General features: G+C 43.4%; 1 protein-coding gene across 6 annotated transcripts in view; it reads left to right on the plus strand.

Annotated features, from left to right (window-relative positions):
- The window catches only part of gria1a (glutamate receptor, ionotropic, AMPA 1a), a 213,106-nt gene that overhangs the window by 74,445 nt on the left and 124,908 nt on the right, over positions 1-13,753 (plus strand). For all 6 annotated transcript variants that reach the window (XM_043703160.1, XM_043703162.1, XM_043703159.1 and 3 more), the window contains exons 3-8: positions 1,475-1,714; positions 3,233-3,417; positions 7,709-7,762; positions 8,121-8,282; positions 9,615-9,782; positions 10,116-10,220. In XM_043703160.1, coding sequence (XP_043559095.1) covers positions 1,475-1,714; positions 3,233-3,417; positions 7,709-7,762; positions 8,121-8,282; positions 9,615-9,782; positions 10,116-10,220 — 914 coding nt within the window. The remainder of the gene's footprint in view (positions 1-1,474; positions 1,715-3,232; positions 3,418-7,708; positions 7,763-8,120; positions 8,283-9,614; positions 9,783-10,115; positions 10,221-13,753) is intronic.

Here is a 13,753-nt window from a genome sequence, read left to right on the forward strand (position 1 = left end):
AATAAAAGGGTTTTGTGATTTACACATGAAAGAAGTGAAGCTATCACTGTATTCTAACAGATGAAAGGCTGAACAGACAATCAATTTTTCGATGTATAATTTCAGTTATATCACACTGCAAATTTTTGCTATAAATTCTGTGTTACGATCGAGCCCTCCACAATCACCTGATGAAGGAGCGTCGCTCCGAAAGCTAGTGTGCTTCCAATTAAACCTGTTGGACTATAACCTGGTATTGTGTGATTTTTACCTTTGTACACCCCAGGCCAACACCAGCATCTCCGAATCAGGGGCAGGGTAGAACAACATTACAGAGCTGATGATGTAGCTGTCTTGATGATGAAATGGATATGTAGTCAGAAGCACATCTTGGAGTCAAACATGAAGTCAAGGATGTGAACAGACTCGATGGGGGATGGCATTAGTTACTCGGGAATGGGGCTTGTAACAGGAATTAAATACAGTGGCTTCAATCTAGCCCCGAAATTTAATTGAAGGAATTTGACACTGTCGGAGGATTGGATACTGGACAAGCAAGCAGGTAACTTAGCACCAGCAGAGATCTTCAGGTGGAAACACCCAAAGTTTCACTCATCATTGGTATGACACAGGTAAACCCTCCTGCTTAATTTAAACCAGAAACACAGAAAAGATTTATCCTGTGCAGTAATCTGAAAATTCAGAGTCCAAGAACCTATTTCCGAAAGTCACTATTTAAAGTAAAAAGTAACAATTTTATTTTTTAAAATCTAACTTAGGATAATTAACTAACAACTATTTACAACACCTGTCATTTATTTTCCCTTCTGATAAAACCACTAATTAAGATTTACCAAAATTCAAGTTTCAAAACCAGGCAGCTGTTGAATCTTCCTTTTGTATCTTCCTCTGTTGATTCTCTTCTTCTTAGAATTTCTCTTTCACCAATCGTTGATAGATAAATGTGCCTTTAAGAGAGCTAATTTTTCAGGCAGTCTGCAGATGTTGGTGGCTTGGCAGTTCTCCTCTTAACTGTTCAATTTTTCCCGGTCTTATACCCCCAAGTATTGGATTGTGCCATTGGCTTTTAAGATTGTCAATATATCAAATTTAAACTTCATTGGAGTTTGGTATTTTTGGGGTATAATTTAAACTGATTGGCCACATTCAAATTTGTTTTTGTATCCGGGCAACCAGCTACTCTAGCTGCTGGTACAAATGTTACAATGTAACTTCTCCAGCACTCTGTGTGCCTCTCAAAGTCCTTCACTCTCTTAAAGGTACACTTCTACACCTTCATAACATCACTTAGATTTTGACTGTCGGACCTAGGTTGTTCTGACAAGACTCCAGCAGAAATGTTTATCTGCCAGATGCTCATATTTTCATTGTCAATTTCCAACACCTTTTATTTGCATATGATTTTATTTCAGATGAAACCTCTGAGCTTTTGTGATGGACAGAATGTCATTTGGTATTGCATTTTTTATTTCAGTCTGCTCGCTGTTTGCTCGCGGAGTCTACGCGATCTTTGGGTTTTACGACAGGAAGACGGTAAACACACTCACATCGTTTTGTGGAGCCCTGCACCTTTCGTTCATCACTCCCAGCTTCCCCGTCGATACCTCCAACCAGTTTGTCATTCAGATGAGACCTGACCTACAGACTGCTCTCCTCAACCTCATCGAACATTACAAATGGCAGAAGTTTGTGTATATTTACGATGCAGATCGCGGTAAATAAACCTTCATCCCATCCTCCATCGAATCATTATGCAACACATGCGATACCTACTGTTGTAACCACTCTAAATTGCAAACTCCCTGAAAATATTAGGGCTGGCTCATTAATATCTTGATGCCTTTTAGATTTGGAAATCGTGCATAAGATTGGAAATGTGCTAATGCCAGGAAAGTGTAGGAGGATGAAACCAAGGAACTACAGACTAGTCTTTTTAGTGTTGGTTGTGGGGAAACATTTCTTTACAGACTGAAGGAGCGAGAGGTTGAATAAATATCAACTAATTACTGAATATCAGTGTGGATTTGTTAAAGGTGCAGTCACGTCTGAATAAAAAATGAGAAACTTTCAAGGCTGTCGAGGGATTGCATAACTCTCACAAAGACCAGATCAATGTCCTGTTGTCGTGCAGCGCAATCTTCTAATTGACTGATTTTCTGACTAATGCAGAAAAAACTTTTTTTAACAAACTTCTCAACTTGTCGGGACACCTTCAAAGATAGTTACACATATGCCATAAAGTCTCTGTTCCTGCACCCCTTTAAATTTGCACAATTTAATTGAAGCTGCCTCCCTCTCCTCATCTTCCAACCAAAATCTATCACTTCGCACATCCCTATGTTTTATTTTATTGACCATGTGTCTATCCACTTCACCTGACTCAATCTAGATTTTCCTGAAAATCACAGTGGGTCAGACAGCATCTGTGGAGAAAGAGCAAGCTAATGTTTAGAATCTAGAGACTCTTCGAGCACTGATGAAGAGTCATCTTCGTTCGAAACGTTAGCTGACTCACTTTCCATGGATGCTACAAGACCTGCTGAGATTTCCAGCATTCTTTGTTATAAGTACAGATGCCAGCAACTGCAGTAATTTACGTTTAGATTTTCCTGAAGTTTGTTACGATCTTTTTCACTGTTTACTACATTCTGAGCTTCATTTCATCTCAATCTTCGATAAGATGCCTAATGTACTTAATAATATATGTCAGTAATATATATCAAAAAGGCCAACAGTCCTAATAGTGACTACAGGGAACACAACTGCACCCTTCTGTCCCGTCCCGAAAAACAACTGTTCATTGTTGTTCACTGACTCTTATCCATTTTAATATCCTGACTTTTACTGTCCCTTCAGTCCCAAAGATTTAATGTTTTTTAAAAAGCCAATTTTGGGATATTTTGGGACATCAATTGAATTTCCCTCATCAACCTTCTCCATTACTTTAGTCAAACACAATTAATTTTAAACATCAGCATTATCCCACAATTTTCCAATGAACTTTCACAAAAATCTCCCATTATCAGAGATCTGGTTCAAGGAGGGTGGTGGTGGGATTCTGACTAGAAAATATTAAACAGGGAATTCAAGAAGTTCTCCTCAGATAGGACTGGGATGAGGAGAAATGTCTTTACGAAGAGAGTAGGTGAGTGGGTTGAAGGATCACTTGAATGCTGCTTTTCTTTAATGGTAGAGTCTGTGTTGAATATTCAACTCCTTTGTTCCTGCTCAGGACTGTCCGTACTACAGAAGGTGTTGGACACAGCTGCAGAAAAGAACTGGCAAGTGACAGCAGTCAGTATTGAGACTACCACTGAAGAAGGCTACCGGATGCTCTTCAAAGATTTGGACAAGAGAAAGGATAGGCACGTCATCATTGACTGCGAGGCTGATAAACTCACCACCATCATGAATCAGGTGAACACTGAGCAAGCAATGGGCAAGACAACAAACAGGCGCTGGGCTGGCTTATGGCAGTCATTGGACAGACAGGGAACAAGAACTGGGCAATGGAGAGGCAGAGTGATCCAAGACGAGGCCAGTCAATGGAGGGATAGCTGGGTGATGAGGGAAATAGTAATTGTGACATAGAGGAGGTGGGGTGCAATCAGCTCAGGGGAGGAGCTGGTGGTGGAAGGAGAGATGAGATTGGAATTAGAGTTGGCAACAAGCAGAGGTCGGCAGTGTTGAATAGTTAGAATGTGGAACTGGGAGAAATAAATATATTAAATGCTGTTAGCAGCTGTATTGAAGTCTGAAATTGTCACTTTGGAGCCTCTCTGTCATTCTCTTGAGGACTTGGTGTTATTGGTGGCTGCATTCAGAGAATCCCATCCAGATATAATGGTTATTTAAATACAGAAAGAACCCAATACATTGGTTTTGTAGTGATTGCCTAGACCAAGTACCTTCTCCTGAGCTAGGATGGAGATGTGAAATTTCCACAAGTGGCACATCTACAGGATTCTCTGCCACAGAAATCGGTTGTGGCCAAAACACTGATGTTTTTAGGGAGGAATTCGATATAGTTCTTAGGGCTTAAGGGATCAAATGGTATGGAGGAGAATGTGGGAACCAGGAACTGAGATGGATGATCAGCCATGATCATATTGAATGGTGGAGGAGGTTTGAAGAGCTGAATGGCCTACTCCTCCTCCTATTGTCCGTTTCCACCTACTGGAAGCTTGGGTGCCAGTTGAGGTGCTTGGGAAAATGTGGAGCCATCCAGTGTTGAGACTCCGGTGCCATCAAGTGGAACTGGTTTAAAAAAGTGAAACCAATTGAACCAGGACACAGACGCATCCTTCAAAATTCTGTCCACATGTCAATTTCATTCTCAATCTTTCTGTTGTGCCTATTTCATAATGGGAACCTTTCTGTGGAAACCAATCTGTACTTTGTATTTGCCACCAGTGTTGGCGCTGCATGACAAAAAAAATAGTATTTTTCACAAAGAGGTTATTATTAGCAATTGTAGTTTGATAAGGCACAATGTTGTTCTCCGCGTGGCAGTTGAAAGTGAAGAGTAACGATCTATTGAAAACTTGGGTCAAGGGCAAGGTTATCCCTGCTTCTGTGAATTAGTAGGAAAGGGGTGCTCCATTTAGACGGAAATATCACAGTGGGAGATGAGCTGATCTCTCTAACAGTCAGGCTCCCAGAGTTTTAGTCGTGTTTTGTTCAATCCTTTGTGGCTATAATGCTCTCACATCGCAGTCAGTCCTGTTTCTTGATTTCAGTTTTAATAGATGATGTCAGTGAGCTTCAGAACTATCCCATTGAGTAGTTCAGCTCATTTCACCCAGCTCCCCATTAACCCCTCCTTAAAGCTGACCTTTAGTTCCATTTTCTGGAGGTACAGATTTATCAGGGATGGGGTGAAGCTCTTGGATCAGAACATGATGTTTCAGAGGTTTGCTCTTTCTCCTGCAACAAACAGTGAATATTTTCTCACAGAAGAATTAGACGTTGGCAAAATGTCTAAATGGAGGAGAAGCTGAATAACCTTAATCTTGCATTGGTTAGTGGGAAAAGTAATATTCACTGCACACAAGTACCAAGCAATGGCCATCTGCAGCAATACAGAATCCAACCATCTCCTTATGGTATTCAGAAGCATAACCATCACTGAATCCCCTACTATCAACATCCCTGCTGTTACTAACACTGACCAGAAACTATGGATGAGCCACATAAATTGTGTATCTGTAAGAACAGGTCGGAATCTATGAATTCTATGGCAATTCATTCACCTCCTGAGTTCTCAAAACATACCATTTAAAACGGATAAATTAACGGTGTGATGGAATGTCCTCCAGTTGCTTGGATGAGTGCAGCTCCAACAGCACTCAAAAAGAGTTCAAAACCAGTCAGGCCAAAGTAGCCGCTTGACTGCCACCTTCATTGTTCATTACCATCCCACACTCGTGCGCAGTGGCAGCAGTGTGTTCCATCTACAAGATGCACTGCAGAAATTTATCAAAGTTCTTTGGATTGGACATTCCAAATCACAACTACACTTGATGGATGAAGACAGCAAACACATGGGAACACTATGTGATTGCACCTAAACTTGAGAGGGACCAATATCCTGGCAAGGAGGTTTGCCAGTGTCACTCAGAAGGGTTTAAACTAATGTAGCAGAAGGGTGGGAACTAGAGCAGTTAGTCGGCAAATAAAATGACTGAAGAGGAGCCAGAGACAAAGGCCAGTAAGGCTAGGAGGAAGAGTTGACACGGGGAGGTTACTGAACATGGTGGAATGGACAGTCTGAACTGCATTATATTGATGTGAGGAGTATGATAGGTAAAGCAGGTGAACTTAGAGCTTGGATTAGTACAAGCTATTGCAGACACTTGTTTGAGAGAGGGACAAGACAGGCAGCTTAACATTTCAGAAGTTAGATCTTTCAGGTAAGGTAGAGAGGGATGTATAAGAGGTGAAGGAGTCATGTTACTGATCAGGGAAAATATCACAGCTGTACTGAGCGAGGACACCTTGGAATGTTCACCCACTGAGGCCATATTGTAGAGCTCAGGAAAAGGAAGGGTGCGATCACTTTATGGTGTTGTACGACAGGCCTCCCAACAGCCAGCGGGTGGTAGATGAATAAATATGGTGGACAGATGATGAAAAATGTAAAAACAACAGAGTTGATGTCGGTGATTTTTACTTCCCCCTATACTGACTGGGACTTGCTCAGTGCCAGGGGTTTGGATGGGGGTAATTGGCTAGGTGTGTCCAAGATAGTTTTTTGAAGCAAATAGTCTAACTCAGGAAGGGGCCATACTAGACATAGTATTGGGAAATGAGCCCGTGATAAAATTTCACGGGGGGAGCATTTCGGGAACAGTGACTATAATTTTTTAAAGTTTTAAATTATTCTTGGATTAGGATAAAAGTAGTTCTTGGATGAAAATACTAAACTTCAGGAAGACAAACTACCATAACGTTAGGCAGGAACTGGGGAATGTAGATTAGGGAGGTGGCTGTTTGATGGGAAATCCATACTTGCCATGTGTAAATCCTTTAAAGGCCAAAGAGTCATACAACATAGAAACAAACCCTTCAATCCAACTCATCCAAGCCGACCAAGTTTCCCAAACTAACAGATGGCAATTAGCATGTTTACCTTCATCAGTTAGAACATAAAATACAAATATTGGGGAGTCATGTTGAAACTGTACTGAACTTCACTTAGGCCATATTTGGAATATTGTGCATTGTTCTGGCCGCCACACCACCAGAAGGATGTGGAGGCTTTAGAGAGGGTACAGGAACAGTTGACCAGGATGTTTCTTGGTTTGGAGGGTGTTAGCTACAAGGAGAGATTGGACAAACTTGGTTTGTTTTCACTTGAATGTTGGAAGGTGAGGGGAGACCTGTTAGAAGTGTACAATATTGAGAGGCATGAATAGTTGGAGTATTTTTCCTCAGAAAGAAATGTCAATTATTAGCGGACATATGTTTAAGATAAAGGGGGGTAAGTTTAAAGGAGATGTGAGAGGCAAGTACTCTTGGTGGTAAGTGCCTGGAATGCACGGCCAGAGGAAGTGGTTACAATAGCAATGACAGATATGTGAATGGACAGGAAATAGACAGTTATCGACTATCAGGAGGCGATAGGATTTTGGTTTAGAAAAAACATCACTTGGCAACACAGGCTTGCTGGGACGAGGGGCCTGTTTCTGTGCTGTACTGTTCTCCGTAACCACCATCTGTAAGTTACCCTCCAAGCCACACGTTGTCCTGATTAGGAAATATATCACTGTCCCTTCAGTGTAACTGACTCAAAACGCTGGAACTCAGTTCCTAACAGCTCTGCTATGTGAATCCACACCAAATGGACTGCTGCAGTGCAGGGAGGTAGTTCCCCATGCACCTTCCCAAGGCAGCTGGGGATGAGAAATCAATACTGGCCAGACACTGACATTCAGCATCTTGAGCACATTCTGCCACTAGACAAGCCCGTGACTGCAGATTGTGGCCCGATTTTCACTTCACCATGTATCAGTGACTGCCTTGTCAATCAGTGATCTGTCCAACTCAGCCTTAACTGTAGTCAGTGACCCTGGGTCCACTTTGTTTGGGGACAGAAAAATCACAGACCAAAGATCCGACCTGAGCGAGAAAGTAAACACTTTAAATATCACATGGGACAAGCCACTTGAGCTGGTTAAAAAAATGTTGTATTCTCTGTGTTTTACAGATCATAAGCATTGGAAAGCACATCCGAGGTTATCAGTACATCTTCGCAAGCCTGGTAAGTTTACAACAACCAGTCCTGAATCCCAGCTCAGTCTCAGTGGGTGACCAGCCCTGAATCCCAGCTCAGTCAGTCGGAGACCAGCCCTGAATCCCAGTTCAGTCAGGGGAGACTAACCCTGAATCCCAGCTCAGTCAGGGGAGCCCAGCCCTGAATCCCAGCTCAGTCTCAGTGGGTGACCAGCCCTGAATCCCAGCTCAATCAGTGGGAGACCAGCCCTGAATCCCAACTCAGTCAGGGGAGACTAACCCTGAATCCCAAGGAAATTAATGCAGTCAATTTAAGAATTGAACAGATTTAGGGCCCCTATCTGATGCTGATAATCTGCATCTTTCTGTTTTGGTTTGTATCGAAGGGTTTCCTTGACATGGATCTGGATAAATTCCAGCATGCAGGAGCAAATGTGACTGGGTTTCAGATTGTGCGGCCTGACAGTGCTCAAGTATCAAAATTCCTTCAGCGCTGGAAAAAACTAGATGGCAAAGAGTATCAAGGAATTGAAGGACATAAACTGAAGGTAGGAGGTTTTAGTATGCTGTTGAAATTATTCTTCCCACCTTGGGAACATACAGTAACTGAGTCCATCCAACTCAGTGAGATTAGTGTGGCGACATCTCAGAGCCACTGATAACAGGAGCATAAGAAACAGGAAGTGGTGCACCCCATTTGGCCTCTTGGTCCATCTCTGCTATTCATTAAGATAAAGGCTGGTCTTTGATTTCAACTCAATTTTCTGCAAAGGAATTCCTTGATGCTGTGAGCAACACTTTCTTTGGACCTTAAGGTTCAAGTCCCACTCCCTACTTTATAGCATTGGAAGGATTGTGCCAAACAGGTTAATTGCCAATCTGTAAAATCTTCCTGGCAGGCAGTAAGAATGAGAGAGTTACCCAGTTAATGAGAGCTATGTAGTAGTGATCGTGCTCTAATATCCCCATGTTAAAAGACCCTGCGCACATATTCTCACCATGAGTGAACATCATCCTTGCTCTGAGGGACTATGCACATGCTGTTCACCCTAACCCCACATCCTTTTATTGCCTCATTATACAGACTGCATGTAGTCTTGAACATGCTTAATGACAGATTTTACATTTCCATGGGCTATGGAATTCCTAAGAGAACCTGGCTCAGACTTTCAGTAGCATTTCCATCACAAAATAAAGAAGATCCCTCGCATATACTGGCACTTGTCAGCACTGAGGACCAGCGGGTGGGGAAATCAGTGATCCCAGTGAAGAGATGCCTGTTGAAGGTGGAGTAGGAGGCGTATCATGGAGTCAGAGAGGATTGTACTTATTTCTTGACTCTCTTGATTATTTGGAATTATCTTGACATTATCCCTCCACCTATACATTCTGCGCCTGTGTACCTCCCTTCGCTTCACCTGAAGAAGGAGCACTGCTCCGAAAGCTTGTGATTTTAAATAAATCTGTTGGACTATAACCTGGTGTCATATGACTTCTGAATAGAGAATGTTATTCCCCTTCTTGGGCCAATTCCAACTGCTGTTAGTGAGACAGGGGAGTGAGTGGAAAGTGTCTCTTAAATCAACTCTTTTCTAAGTCATGCTATTAATGTTCAAGTTTGTAGCTCACTGGGTCCTGCCTGCTGACAGCAGTTAACCAAGCTTATGGTGTTCAGAGAGGGTCAGACATGTCTGGCATCACATTTCCCTGTCAGATTAAACTGCCTGCCAGAGACTTAACCTTTCAAGTCATTTGACGGTTTCAGCAGCTCACTGTTCACACCCTGTCAGCCTCTCATTTACACTGTGACACCTCGTATTTACGTCCCAGTTCTCAGACAGGATCTCACTCACAGTCCATTTCCCTTTCCTCTCCTACAGTATACATCAGCTATGACCTTCGATGGAGTGCTCGTGCTGTCTGAAGCTTTCAAGTACCTACGCAAGACACGGATCGACATCTCTCGGAGAGGAAACGCGGGAGACTGTTTGGCAAACCCTGCTGTACCATGGGGTCAAGGGATAGACATTCAACGAGCCTTACAGCAGGTACAGCATCATGATGGGGAAGCTCCCAAGGATTTCTCTACCCTGTCCCAGACAGGTACAGCACAGGGTTAGATACAGTGTAAAGCTCCCTTCTCACTGTCCCCATCAAACACTTCCCAGACAGGTACCGCACAGGGTTGGATATAGAGTAAAGCCCCTTCACTGTCCCCATTAATCTTCCCAGGACATGCATAGCATGGGGGTGGATACAAAGTAAAGATTCCTCTGCACTATCCCAACAAACATTCCCAGGATAGGTACAGCACAGGTTTAGAAACAGCGTAAAGCTCTCCCTACATGCTGAAATGTGGTTTATGTCTGGCTGAGTTGCAGGTTCGTAGTGACGGATTAACTGGGAACATTCAGTTTAATGAATTTGGACATCGGACCAACTACACCGTCAATGTGTTGGAGCTGAAAAGTGATGGAATTAGAAAGGTAAGTGAATGTTGTACAGTGCCTTCAATACAGCCCATCACCACAAATATCGGCGACAACCTGTATCCACCTTGTTAATTCCCAATACAATAGACCATCCTTACCACCTATACTCCCAAATCAGCTGTAGGCCAAAACTACCCGTACCCCATCCCACCTGTAACCCCACACCACCTGTATCTCCAAACCAGCCATTCCCTCAAACGAGGTGTGTCCCCAACCATTTATACCCCAAACCATCTGCTGTCCAACCCCAATCCTCCATGCCAGCTAAATACCCAAATTAGTTATACCCCCAAATCACTGTATCCCCAAACCACCAGTACCCCAGACCTTTTATGAATCCAAGCTGCCAAGCCTCCAAACCCAAGCCACCTATACCCCCAAATGACCTATAAGCCTCCAAACCACCTCTACCTACAGTCCACCTATCACCCCCTCAAACCACCGATACCCCCCTACCACCTATACTCCCAAAGCCACCTATACCCCCAATCCAACTATAACTCCCCAAGCCTCCTATGCTCTCAAGTCACCTATAGCCCTCCCAAAATGGGCAGCACGGTGGCACAGTGGTTAGCACTGCTGTCTCACAGCGCCAGAGACCCAGGTTCAATTCCCGCCTCAGGCGACTGACTGTGTGGAGTTTGCACATTCTCCCTGTGTCTGTGTGAGTTCCGGGTGCTCCGGTTTCCTCCCACAGTCCAAAGATGTGCAGATTAGGTGAATTGGCCATGCTAAATTGCCCGTAGTGTTAGGTGAAGGGGGGAATGTAGGGGAATGGGTCTGGATGGGTTGCGCTTCGGTGGGTCGGTGTGGACTTGTTGGGCCAAAGGGCCTGTTTCCGCACTGTAAGTAAGTAATCTAATCAAACCTATACCACCAAACAACCTATAAACCCCCAGTCCACGTATACACCCCAAACCACCTATAACCACTCCCTCCAAACCACTTGTAACCATCTATTCCTCCAGTCCATCCATACTCCAAGAGTACCTGCACTCCCAGAAACTTTAACCAAACACCCTCCCAGCCTACACCCTCTAAATATCCAGTTGGGTGGAGAGGACATGTTGAGTAGCATGGTAGGTGTGATTGAGGGATGTGTGGAGAAATGGTTGAAGTATATGTTGAAGTTGGTAGGTCGACTGACAGGTAGAGTGAGAAGCTGGATGGATAAGACTGATTTGTCACAATATGGATAGAGTCATAGTCACAGCACAGAAACAAACTCTTCAATCTAGTTCCTCTGCACCAACCAGACATCCCAATCTGACCTAGTCCCATTTGCCAGCATTTAGCCCTACACCTCAAAACCCCCTTCCTCTTAAATGTTGTAATTGTACCCTCATCCACCACCTCCTCTGGAAGCTCTTTCCATACATGCACCACACTCTGCGTGAAAAAGTTGCCCTCGGCTCCTTTTTTAAATCTCTCCACTCTCGCCTTAAATCTTTGCCCTTTAGTTTTGAACTCCCTTAACTGAGGAAAAAGACCTTGGCTATTCACCCTGTCCATGCCCCTCATGATTTTATAAGCCTCCATAAGGTTATCCTTCAGCCTCTGATGCTTCAGGCAAGAAAGCGCCAGCCTATTCACCCTCTCCCTATAACTCGAAGCCGACAACATCTTTGTAAATCATTTCTGCACCCTCTCAAGTTTAACAACATCCTTCCTGTAGAAAGGTGACCAGAATTGTGCACAGTATTCTAACAGTGGCCTCACCAATGTCCTGTCTAGCCATAATAATACATCCCAATTCTGATACTCAGTGTTCTGGCCAATGAAGCCAAGCATGCCAAATGCCTTCTTCACCACCCTGTCAACCTGCCATTCCACTTTCAAGGAATTATGCACCTGCACCTCTAAGTCTCTTTGTTCAGCAACACCCCCCAGGACCCTATCATTAACTGTCTAAGTCCTGCCCTGATTTGCCTCACCAAAATGCAATGTTTCACATTTATCTAAATTAAACTCCATCTGCCATTCCTTGGCCCATCTGCCCATCTGATCAACGCCCCATCTAAAAGTTGAAGTTCTAAATTGGAGAAAGGCCAATTTTGACGGTATTAGGCAAGATCTTTCAAAAGCTGATTGGGTGCAGATTTTCGCAGGTAAAGGAACAGCTGGAAAATGGGAAGCCTTCAGAAATGAGATAACGAGAATCCTGAAAAAGTATATTCCTGTTAGGGTGAAAAGAAAGGCTGATAGGTATAGGGAATGCCTAAAGAAATTGAGGGTTTGGTTAAGAAAAAGAAGGAAGCATAGACAGGATAGATCGAGTGAATCCTTAGAAGAGTATAAAGGCAGTAGGAGTATACTAAAGAAGGAAATCAAGAAGGCAAAAAGGGGACATGAGCTAGCTTTGGCAAATAGAATTAAGGAGAATCCAAAGGGTTTTTACAAATATATTAAGGATAAAAGGGTAACGAGGGAGAGAATAGGGCCCCTCAAAGATCAGCAAGGTGGCCTTTGTGTGGAGCCGCAGAAAATGGGGGAGATACTAAACAAGTATTTTGTATCAGTATTTACTGTGGAAAAAATATGGAAGATATAGAATGTAGAGAAATAGATGGTGACTCCATGAAAAGTGGATGTCTTGAAATGCATAAAGGTGGCTAACTCCCCAAGACCTAGTCAAGTGCACCCTAGAACTCTGTGGGAAGCTAGAGAAATGATTGCTGGGCCACTTATTGAGATATTTGTATCATCGATAGTCACAGGTGAGGTGCTGGAAGACTGGAGGTTGGCTAACGTGGTGCCACTGTTAAGAAGGGTGGTAAGGACAAACCAGTTAGCCTGACATTGATGGTGGGCACGTTGTTGGAGGGAATCCTGAGGGACAGGATGTACATGTATTTGGAAAGGCAAGGACTGAATAGGGATAGTCAACATGGCTTTGTGCGTGGGAAATCATGTCTCATAAACTTGATTGAGTTTCATGAAGAAGTAACAAAGATGATTGATGAGGGCAGAACGGTAGATGTGGTCTATATGGACTTCAGTAAGGCGTTCAACAAGGTTCCCCATGGGAGACTGATTAGCAAGGTTAGATCTCAGGGAATACAGGGAGAACTAGCCATTTGGATACAGAACCGGCTCAAAGGTGGAAGACAAAGAGTGGTGGTGGAGGGTTGTTTTTCAGATTAAAGGCCTGTGACCAGTGGAGTGCCACAAGGATCAGTGCTGGGTCCTCTACTTTTTGTCATTTATGTAAATGATTTAGATGCAAGCATAAGAGGTATAGTTAGTAAGTTTGCAGATGACACCAAAGTTGGAGGTTGCGAAGAAGGTTACCTCAGATTACACCAGGATCTTGATCAGATGGGCCAATGGGCTGAGAAGTGGCAGATGGAGTTTAATTCAGATAAATGTGAGGTGCTGCATTTTGGGCAAGCAAATCTTAGCAGGACTTATACACTTAATGGTAAGGTAAAAACAATGACTGCAGATGCTGGAAACCAGTTTCTGGATTAGTGGTGCTGGAAGAGCACGGCAGTTCAGGCAGCATCCAAGGAGCAATGGTAAGGTCC

This window comes from Chiloscyllium plagiosum, chromosome 14 (genome assembly GCF_004010195.1).
Source record: "Chiloscyllium plagiosum isolate BGI_BamShark_2017 chromosome 14, ASM401019v2, whole genome shotgun sequence".
NCBI lineage: Eukaryota > Metazoa > Chordata > Chondrichthyes > Orectolobiformes > Hemiscylliidae > Chiloscyllium > Chiloscyllium plagiosum.